A 10858-nucleotide genomic window follows, 5' to 3' on the forward strand; every position below is an offset into this window, starting at 1 on the left:
CTTAAATGATTAATCTTATTACTTACTTGTTGCTGCAGTATAGCTACAGTACCTGCAGCTTGAACTGTGTACAGAGGAGAGGGGCTCTGCTTACTACCACTCACGTCCTCGCTAACACGAGGCAGTTTTTTTGAAGGTCAGGTTACCGGGCCCAATCAGTTCGTATTCATCACCAGCTTCTCTCCCATAACGAGACAGTGAATTAGCACACCGACTTGTTGAAGATAAACAACGCACTAAGGATTAACAATTTGAAAGAGGTTGTGTATTTCCTTAGTTTATTTTGCAGAATATATGATTTTACATTATTCCAGTATTTCAGAGATATTGACTGCTAACCTGCTCGGAAAACATGGGACAGGATAAGAGATAAAAATACAAAAAGGTAAAATCGTGAGATTACTATGACACAGTAATAGTAAAAGGAGGTACAAATGTAAAATATCAATCTTGGAATGGTATTGTGAAAAGTGTGGAAATGTGGAAAATAGTTGCCAACAGTTTGAAGGTGGAATCTGAAAGATGGAGAACTTTGTTGGTGAATGTCTCATTCAAATGAACTTTTTTTTTGCATATAAAATGGAATAGTGAGAAAGCAGAAATGCATGTCCTAAATTTTATGAGCTTTTGAAACACTGAATAGTGCTTCGTATCAGTTAAGAAATGGGCAAGTAGAATGTGTTATTCAACATGTACATAATTGTGGCATAAACACAGTAAAAATCACATTTTCTTTTTTCTCTATTCTGTAAAAAGAACGTTCAGGCTCGACAGGAGATCATTCATAGCGTAAATATGATTATGGACAATGCCACTTATGGCTCAAATACATCGCAGATGACCAGCTGGGTTTTGGACACAGACAAGGCAGGGTACAGACGCCCAGTAAACGTGTGCTTGTAGAAATGCATTGGCGCAAGACTGCCCCCTGGTGTCGCATTAAAAAACGTTAAAATCCCCTCGTCATAGTCGAGGAACACTCCCACTCGCTGCAGCCTGTCTGTAGTCACGGGCGTCCCCACCTTGTTGTGGAGCACTTCCAGCTTCCTCCTGTCACACGCCAGGCACCAGGAGGATGCGTTGAAGCCCAGACGGGAGCTGTCTCTTTGACCTTTCCTCTCCATGTGCGCCTCGCAGAGTCCCACCTTCCAGCGGCCTTCGTCTGCAGGCAGATCCACCTCCCAGTACCAACGACCCCCTCGAAAGCCACGGTTGGCCAGGACCTGCGGGAAGGCGCTGAAGCGAGCATCTTGATCGACGAAGGCCTGCTGGGCCGCGGTGTAGGTCACCCTCCTGTTCTTATCTGACAGCTGCAGCTTGGGATGGGCCGTATTTGCATCCAAGATGGGGACAGTGCCATCTTCACATGAAAGGGAAAAAGAGGACTTCTTAAGCAGGAGAAAAGGGCTTACATTAAAAGGTGGGGGACTTGAGCAGTACGACCTTCATCGTCAATTTTAGGAGTTGGGACTTGCTTTGCTGAAACTTTAAATTAAAGATTCAACTTGGACGAACTACATGATTTAACAATTCTTTGCCTGTGTCTTTTCAAGAGTGTGTGTGATTTGTTTTATAGCTCTATATTGGAAAGAAATGTTAATTTTTGTGTAAAGTGCGCAAACCTGGCAACCCACAAGCTATGTTGCGAAGTGCATAGGCCACGTAATAAAACAAGTAAGTATCTGGAGGGAGCTCTAAAGATATTTATATTTGTATTCAAGGCTTACGCTTCAGATCAAATCAGGAAAACAGCGATGCCTTGAGATATGGCTGACTCAACTTACGAGTTTTGACATACAAGCTGCAATTCGGCCTATTTCTTTGCTTTGACTTTCAAATGCAGACATTAGATACCAGCGCCGTACGGTGGCAGTGAATTCAAGCCGACTCACTTCAGCAGCACTTTGGCAAATAGTAAACAATTCTTCAAGCTGTTTATCGCCCCTCACAGTTGCAATTTCCTGTCAAACTAAACATAAAACAAAGAATTACACTTTGTGTATTTCAACAACCACATTGCTTGAGCCCTTCAGTCTAATATCTTAATGCTAAAATTGACTGAATGATTTTTTATTTGTACTTATTTTTCTAACACCGAAAATTCCTAAATATGCGTTGATACTGTATACTGCCAGTAAGCGTTTTCAGGGTTGGTCCCTCCCCACAATAAAAAGAAAACAAGGCAAGGCTGGAACGGATTGATGGCATTTCCATTCATATCACTGAGAAAAGATGATTTGAGATAAAGAGTTTTGAGTTACAAACATGGGCACGGAATGAAATAAATCCACATCTCAAGGAACCACTGTACTACAATGGCAACAGACAAGGTTTCCAACTCAAAGATAAGAGACAACCATGACATCTAATGTCATCACTCACAATAAAACCGACAAAGACGGGTAAGCTACGTGAACGTCACAGTTCAGCTAACCAATAGCAGGTCAAAGCTTCATGTCAGTTATGCTTTCAATTGAGAAGGCAAAGTAATGGATGAATACCAAGACTTGGTTTGGGAGCATTCAAATAAAGTGATTGTGAAAGTGTTAGCACAGCTAACTAAAGTACAGACATCGAGTGCAAAGTGACTAATGTCAATATTTGTTGTGTCCGAGCAAGATGGCATGATATAACTTATGACTTTACTTAGCCCAATTAATGACTTACCATGTTTGAAATTTAGTGGGGACTCGTCTAGACTTGGTTGATTTTTGCCACAGTAACTCGGGACTTGCTTGAAACGTGAAGGTTACACTTCCGACTTAATTGTGACTACAACATATGTGACTTGCCCACCACCTCTCACTTAACACTAGCTTGGTTTTACAAGCTTTGATCATAAATTCACGGAAGGCGATCAAGTCTCACAGAGCACCACGTAGAGATCTCTGTCCTCGCTCGGCTCAGAGATGACGACCGTGTTCAGACGGTTCTCTGTCCAGCGCTGAAGACATTTCAGCCGAGCTTCATTTGCTTCCTCTGGAGCCTCGAGCTGATGCAGACAAGTTTCCATGTCTCTGAGCAGAGAGAACATAGAGACCATTTGAACACAATACACCATCTATGTAATAACAACAGAAGCTCTTAACACTGTTCAGTGGGCTAATCACGATTTTCAACATCTTAATGGATTTTTTCAACCTCAGAGAATCCTCAGGTCATGGATGCGGCTCTGGGGTCGACTGTTGAGTGAACTGTGTGTGAACTTCAGCACAACTTTTGCATGTTTTTAAATCAATCTTGCTCAAGATTAGAGCCTGCCAAAAAAGCCCACTATTGCAGGACAATGGACTGCTTGCACCAGATCTGTGACATACCGCAATTTCTCCTGAAAAATACCCTCTCGGTATAACGCGCACCCCCAAAATCGACCCTAAAAATCAGGAAAAAAAACCTACCCATGTATAAAGCATCCCATCGATTTGCTGCTGTCCATATGCTCAAAACATGAAGTGTTATTTGTATTTTATTAAGTTTTGAAAAGAAATAATCTGCTCTGTGTGCATGGGCTGACATAATTCAGTTTTACGTTTTATCCCCCATGTCGGGACACGTCCCGCTTAATGTAAAAAAGCTTAATGTTGCTTCATATCACAAAACTACAACCAATGGTTGCCCGTCTGCTGTCCTTCTCTAATACTGCTTTCGAATCTACTTCCTTTGTTCTTGACTAACATTAAATGGCATTATTCAGCGTACCTGTAAAAAATACATATATTAGATTATAAAATATAAAACAGTGTATTCCTACTTTTGGCCCTCTCTGTATTCTGTTGATACATTACTGTATGAATGAGATTTGTTCCCATAATAAGGTTGAGGAGAATGACTTACAGTCGGGGGACTTTGCTGTATTCCTGTGACAAATAAAAAGAAAATATTGTCATGTTTAGTCATCAGTCATACGTGTCATATTAAAAACATACACGCGCACCATAATGAAGGCTTGGTCCCGAATGAGATTTTCTCCCTTAGCATCAACTAATGTCTCCAACGTGTGAAGGCCTTCCTGTATGGACTGCAGGGAGTTGTGAAGGTAGCTCAGTTTCTCCTCCAGGCTCCCCACCACTTTGCTCTCCTCCTGTTCCACACATCGGAGCGCTGATTGCTCCTCCTGCTGCAGGGCCTCCCTGATGGCCGCGTACTGCTGACACACGCCAGAGCGCGCCTTGCTCAAAACCTCCTGCAGATGCAGAGGAATTCGGACAGGCAAAGTCAAAAGCCAAACAGGGTCATACACAAAATCAGATTGTGTTTAATCAAATTCAAATCAAAACACAATTGCATTTTTTTTTTTTCCTTCTTCTTTTAAGAGCCGTAATCAAATGCATGTGAATCCAGCTCATCAGCTTGGCTCTCTGGGCAGACAGGAGTGCAAAGATATTGGTATGATCCCAGACGACAAAGAAATACTAATTAGCTATAATGAGCAGGTTAGCACAGCAGCCTCCATCATCATGTGTGAGCAAGAATGAGGCAACATTAGGGCTGATAAAGAAAAGTAAGGTTGCACAATGAATCCAATTTTAATTGTGATCCAAATTTTGGCTGCCACGATTAAATCAGGCCGATTGTAGGTGATTTTTAACATTTAAAATCCACACTGCTGCATATGAAAAGCGCTTCATTTGTAGCAGTTCCCGCGGCCAGCCACCAGGGGGTAAATGTATGGTTAAGGCTTCAATAAGGGCTCCGTGGCCAACTTCAAAATAAAAGCTTAAAATGGCACTGATGTCCAATGTAGTAATATATGAATATATATTATTTTGAAATTGGCTATGTCAGCACTTTGGTGGAGAGGTAAGATGTCACGGCAAGACAATCGTCTTACATATATATGTATATAATATATACATATATTATATTTACAATTGTTGTAGCGGCTGCCTTGACTTCAACTTTTCAGCTGGTCTGACAGAAAAGAAAAAACACCGGGAGAGAAATCACGACTGTTGAGTTCTTTGCAGTTTCTGACCGTGTATGACTGACCAATGGTCAAGCAGAACAACGGAGATGTACCAGTCCTTGACAGTTTAGTATATTGACGGGGATTTTCAAATGAAAAGTCGCTGCTTACAGCCTACTGTTATGCGTTTTATGCATTAACTATATTTGCTTCCATTCAGATGCGATTCGAATAAGCGGTAGAAAATGGATGGAAGATGCAATTCGGGATTGCACTTTAGCAAATTAAAGCATACTTATTCAGTTAGCCCTTGGTAAAGTACAATATTTGTGGGTGCATTTATTTTTTTCCCCCCTTATCTATCATTTATTCTTATTTAAAGAATCACTGAACTGAACACTGTTACATATTGTTTGTGGAAAAAAAAAAAAAAGATTTTTCCCTTAAATGAGGAATAATCATGATTCATAATTGTGATTACAATATTGATCAAACTAATCGCGAATATTATTTTGGCCATAATCGTGCAGCCCTACTAGAGAGCATAGGATGGTGCACCAAAGACGGTTGATAAATGTCGTGAAGGAAGACATGAGGGCAGTTGGTATTCGAAAGGAGGACGCAGAAAATCCCGAACAAGATAAGGCAAAAGAAGTACTCTGTGTTAGACAAAAACATTGAATAAAACGTGTGTGAATGATTCATTTTCCTACTCTGAAGGCTTCTTCTTTCTTAGTGAATTCAGTCACTCGGTCTTTCACTTGTTGTTCCAGCCTCTGCAGTTGGTTGATGTCCTCTTTCAGATTACCCTGCACAAACACAGAGTACAATGTTAAAACTAGGGTTGTCACTGTCGAATCTTTTTAAAATCGATTCGAATCGATTTTTTACTACTAACATGCATTTTATTCTCATTTATTAGGGATGTACTTCTATCCTTGAACTGCATGCTTTGGTACTGAGTGAATGATATAAATATGATGTGTAGAATGTGAGTTGAGCATCAGTTGAAGTGAATGAAGGGAAGCACTTATCATCTGTTATACTTATTTAAGACCGGTTCTTGAGTGCACCTGAATTTCGTTGTATGATGTCTTGTACAATGACAAAGAATATGACGGACCTCCCCAATCAGAAGCTAAAGGAAAGAAAATTTTAAGGTGCTGTTGCCCGACATTAGCGCAGTCAACGCGGCTTGCTCTCAAGAAGGAAAGCCATACATATACAGTAAGAGGCACAATAAAATACTTTTGTGACATTCACGGACATGACTTTCGACTCACTAGTACACCTCTAAGGAGCAATATGCTTAAACAATTTGGCGAAAGAGAGGGGGATCGGCGGCGACACGTGGAGATCCCGGTGTCGGCCGCCGCAAGCCAAGATGCTGGCTTCGCGAAGCGGAGGTCCACGGCAACCAATCCCGAGCCTGAGGGTTTGGGCGTGGTGGCACAGAGGCCGGCGTGAACTACAAGGCGCCTCCATCTCGCCCAGTCGATTGTGAAACGACCCCCTGTCAGGCGTAATACGCCGTAGCAAGTTGCAACATTAAAACACTCCTCTCAACACTGCCATCATGCGGGCCAGTGAGCCAATCAGTGTATTTCTTTAGAAGTACACGCATAGTTCCATGGGTTACGCGTCCAATCGGGTGCGTTTTCACTCAAATGAGGAAGTGAAGCGCTCTAGCAACCTGGCTCAGCGGCTGGGCTTTGTATAGATGGCACAAAACTACTTCAATATTTATTATGTTAATGCAATTTTAAACTTGTACGCCCCCGTTCTCAGGTGACGTAGCGGTGACAGCAATTAACTTCCAGTTTCCTAGTCCTGTGTTGCTGTGTAGCCTTATTGTGCATTATTTTAGCTCCAGACACTAATTTGTCTGCTATTTCGCTCTTAAAGTTGATTACTCTCAGCGATAAGGCGGTTCCAGCCAGAGCTATGTGACAACAGTACTGTATCACCCAATCACTTATTTCCGCATTTTGTGACTATACATCACGATAGCTTAGCAATAAGCATGGCTTCTTCGTCTTTCTCCTATTAATCACACCTCATCCTCCCTTCGTGACGAAACTTGACAGAAATGTAGCTTACTGGCTGTCATGGAGGCGATGATTAGTGACTTATGGTTGGTTGATACCGGACGCGACCTTTCACCTCCGCGGCTCTGCATCGTGTTTAGCCGTGTTAGCTAGCTAACCATAGCTCATAGTAGCTGGGGCGGTGCAAAATAGCTTGCAACAGTACAAACAGTGGAAATCAAGGAGGTTGGGCTGGGTGGACTGTTCAATTATTTTTTTTTTCTTTTTTTTTTTTTTTTAAACAATATATTGTACACAACCACACGCTGGACACGGTTTTTGCCTGCGTCATCACAACATCCTGTCCCGGCTGTTTTATTCTGTGACAAAAGTATTTTTGCTGCAAACCGAAAGCACACTTTTAGGTCATTTTCAGCTGAAAAATTTCAATGGCCAAAAATGTGGTGCATCACTAATTGCAATAAGAAACATTGCCCTAATGTTGTGTCCGGTTAGTGTACACTCTTACTCTGAGCTCTTGCTCTGCCTCCCTGATGCTGATGCAGACATGGCCGCGGTGAGAGCCGATGACTGTGCACACTGTGCACACGCAGGCGGCACACTGCCGGCAGTAGATGCGGTTAATCTCCTGGTGCTCCTGGCATCTCCAAACAGAAACATCCTCCGTGGGCGGAACCAGTGTGTGATTTTGGAACACGGGCGACTCGACATGGGGACGAAGATGCTCCGGACACATGGAGGCCCCGCACACCAGGCAGGTCTTCACTGCCGACTGATGCACAGTTTTCGGGCAATAATGGCACGGCACAGGGCCTGTGTTTCTTCTCTTGGGCTGGGCGAATATGCCAATCCTGCTGGGGGATCCTGAGGCAACAGCAGCATGCTTGGGGAGCATCATCGGTGACTTGTTTTCATCGTGTACAGGAGACAGTGATAGCTGTGAGGTTGAGGCTGCTGTAAATGAATGACGGTTGGGAGGGGAGGAACTTGGGACTTGGAGGTCTTGCTGGGGTGTCTCGAGAGGAGGGACACTACATAAATCTACTTCAGTGTAGCAGTCTGAGTCATCCAATTCCACCCTTTCAGCTGAATTTGGTTGCTGTGAGCTTCCTTGTGGCACATCACCTATGTGTTGTGCGAAGCTATCATCTGAGGAAGTTGTACCACCATCCCACTCTGAATTCAGCTCATTCCCGGTTGCTTCCACACTGGGGAGACGCTCTGCTTTCTCAAACAGAGAATTTATAGGTGTCTCATTGACAGCTGACCTCTCACTTGTCGATAATCGCTTTGTGTCAGGCTGCTCTGCAGATGGAGCGCTGCCCTTTCTTTTCCCGAGGAGCCGGCTGGCCAGTAAGGGCCTCGTCAGTGGAGAGACACTTGTCGTTGGGTCTTTAGTGGATGTGCCTGGAAAAAAACAAAAAAGAGCACTCAAAGTGTAGACCTTCATTGATTATTGAATAAGAAAACTAATTGCCGACAGCAATGTGGAGGTTACTCTCATTTAAATCAATGGGGGAAGCGCCAACCTATAGGCATTTCAGGGTTGGCATTTGGTCATGAAACCTCTGAGCCAATGTGGCTAAACCGTATAAAAACATTATTCTAGCCACACTTGGTGGAGTAAGCCACAACATCACAGGTGTTTATTTGGCTAAACCTTTAGCCACACTTAGCCAGTCATCGTCACTGGGAAAATTTAATACTGTATAATGATGATGATCTTGTCAGTAGCGGTAGCACTGCTATCAGTGTGAGCTGAGTATAGAGAAAAAAGTGGTGTGACAAGTGACATTTTTCATCACATCAAGATGTGCGAATAAAAGAGGTTCAGATGGGAAACTATATTAGATGTTAATTATGTTTTTATCAGTTGAAGTAGTGTTGGGATGATTTGTTTGGTAATCCTCAAGAAGGATCTTAAGGGCTGTATATTAAATTCAAACTTTTTACTTGAAGATAATATAGTACATCATGACAACCAAAGTGGGATTAGCAGCTTGTGCATTGATGAAGAAGGCAGCTAGCGAGCTGCGAGAACAAATGTCAATTGCAGAACACACTGACCATCAATACTTCAAACGTACGTCGCTGCAAGTGGGAAAGCAAGTGAGCCTGACTGCTTAGCCAGCAGCGGAAGTGGAAACATTTTACGAACAGTGCTCTAATTTTAATTTTAATTTTCTTGATAAATAAAAATCCCCGGAAATTTAAATCTTAAGCATGTCAAATAGGACAAAGTATTATGGAATCAGCTATATTTTGTCATGTTCATTGTATTCTTCAGGTAATATAGCTTTAGTGGTACCACTAGGTTTAAGGTTTTGGTGGGCCTCAAGAGGATTTCATGGACAACATACAGCCCAATCCTTCTTTGATCCGCTCCACCAAGCGTTTGAATTATCAAGTCATGTACTGTACATTTGATGCGTTCATTTATCAGTTTCCTTCCAACCATTCATTTTCAGATAGCACTTTTGCCCTAAAAATGTTAGCTAACGTACTCTCATTTTTATTACATTATATGATTAAACGACTAGTTACTTGTTTTTTTGTTTTTTTTACATAGTTTTGAAATAAATGCTTATTATTTATTTCATTAATTAACCCAGAAGATGGTTAACAATTTAATAACTTTTAGATTGCAACTTTTTTTTTTAATGTCATTTACGAATGACTTTGTCTCTATGTGTGTCCCTTTTAAAATTCCAACGTGGCCCGAGAGCACCAAAGATATTTTTTCATTTCCGTGAAACGTCTACTTTGAGATAACTTAATTGAAAACGTTCAATTTGTGGATACCGTACCGGTGGTGCTGGGGGTCGAAAGGCGTTGACTGCTTTTTGGCGGCCATAACAACGTGCTGTCAAACGGCTGCGTCTGGTAGTTCGTTTCGCACCTCCACACAGGACAACGGAACGGCCCGTTGGGGGAAACACTCCACAGGTCCCCGATACATCGTTGGCAGAAGCGGTGGTTACATTTGAGGACGACGGGTTCTCGCGTCATCTGATTGCACAGAGGACACTGGGCTGGAGTTTCCAGTGCGGCCCCCATGTTGCTGTGTTTCGTGAATTTAATGTTGTTGCTGGAAAGCGACTTCCGGGATGAAAAAGGAAGGAGGCGGGACTAAAACCGTTTGAATATCGCTTCCTCCTACTCTTAAAGGTACAGGGTCTATGGAATCAGACTTAAAAGTTTTATGTGAATCTTGTTTTGACGTATACGATTTAAAAATTTTCGTGTGAATCTTTTTGGCACTAATGTGATTCCATAAGGGTCCTATGTCATCATGTTTTTATCTTTGATGTTCTTTCTTGGCTTCGTTTCAAAATATATCTAGGTAGCTAGTTCTTTTTAATACATACTCTGCTGCTAAGAATGTACCACAGAAGATGAGGGATTTAACAGATGCATTTACTTTGTTATGATGTTTACAAGGTACTTTTTTTGTTTTATTAGGTTCTAACTTGTATGCACAGCAAAAGTGAGATAGGTATAGCGGCACCAGAATCATTTAATTCAAAAACTGTAGTTTTGAGTTGAAACAAATGTTGGCAATTTCAATAAGCTTCTAAGTTTTTTTAAAAAAAGGCATGAACATCTCTTTTTTTGTATCAAATAAATATTGAAGAATAACACTAAAGTATCAAAGTGAACCGTAAAAACTGTTTAGACATCAAACAAGAGCACCTGTCAGCAGAAAAGATTACATGAAACAAAGTATGTGTAAAAATGACACGTTAGCAAATATTAATTAATAATACCACCTATAGTTAGCAATATTATATGATATGTAGTTAATTAAATAATAATAAAAATCAATTGGCTTGAACATCAAACAATTGCCAAGTACATTGTCAGCCTTGTATATTATGAAACAGGCATGTGATTTAGATCTCAT

At 41.6% G+C, this 10858-nt stretch overlaps 1 protein-coding gene across 1 annotated transcript; it reads right to left on the reverse strand.

Moving 5' to 3' along the window:
- Positions 1 to 257: 257 nt before the first annotated feature.
- On the reverse strand, positions 258 to 10072 carry si:dkey-29p10.4 (E3 ubiquitin/ISG15 ligase TRIM25). Its single transcript, XM_061774842.1, has 7 exons — positions 9762 to 10072; positions 7463 to 8361; positions 5620 to 5715; positions 3935 to 4183; positions 3835 to 3857; positions 2869 to 3017; positions 258 to 1360 (listed from the first exon to the last, which is right to left on the reverse strand). The coding sequence occupies exons 1-7, from the start codon at positions 10009 to 10011 to the stop codon at positions 816 to 818; spliced, it is 2211 nt and encodes a 736-aa protein (XP_061630826.1). The 5' UTR covers positions 10012 to 10072; the 3' UTR covers positions 258 to 815.
- Positions 10073 to 10858: the final 786 nt, after the last annotated feature.

The sequence above is a fragment of the Phyllopteryx taeniolatus genome, chromosome 5, assembly GCF_024500385.1.
Source record: "Phyllopteryx taeniolatus isolate TA_2022b chromosome 5, UOR_Ptae_1.2, whole genome shotgun sequence".
Classification (NCBI taxonomy): Eukaryota; Metazoa; Chordata; class Actinopteri; order Syngnathiformes; family Syngnathidae; genus Phyllopteryx; species Phyllopteryx taeniolatus.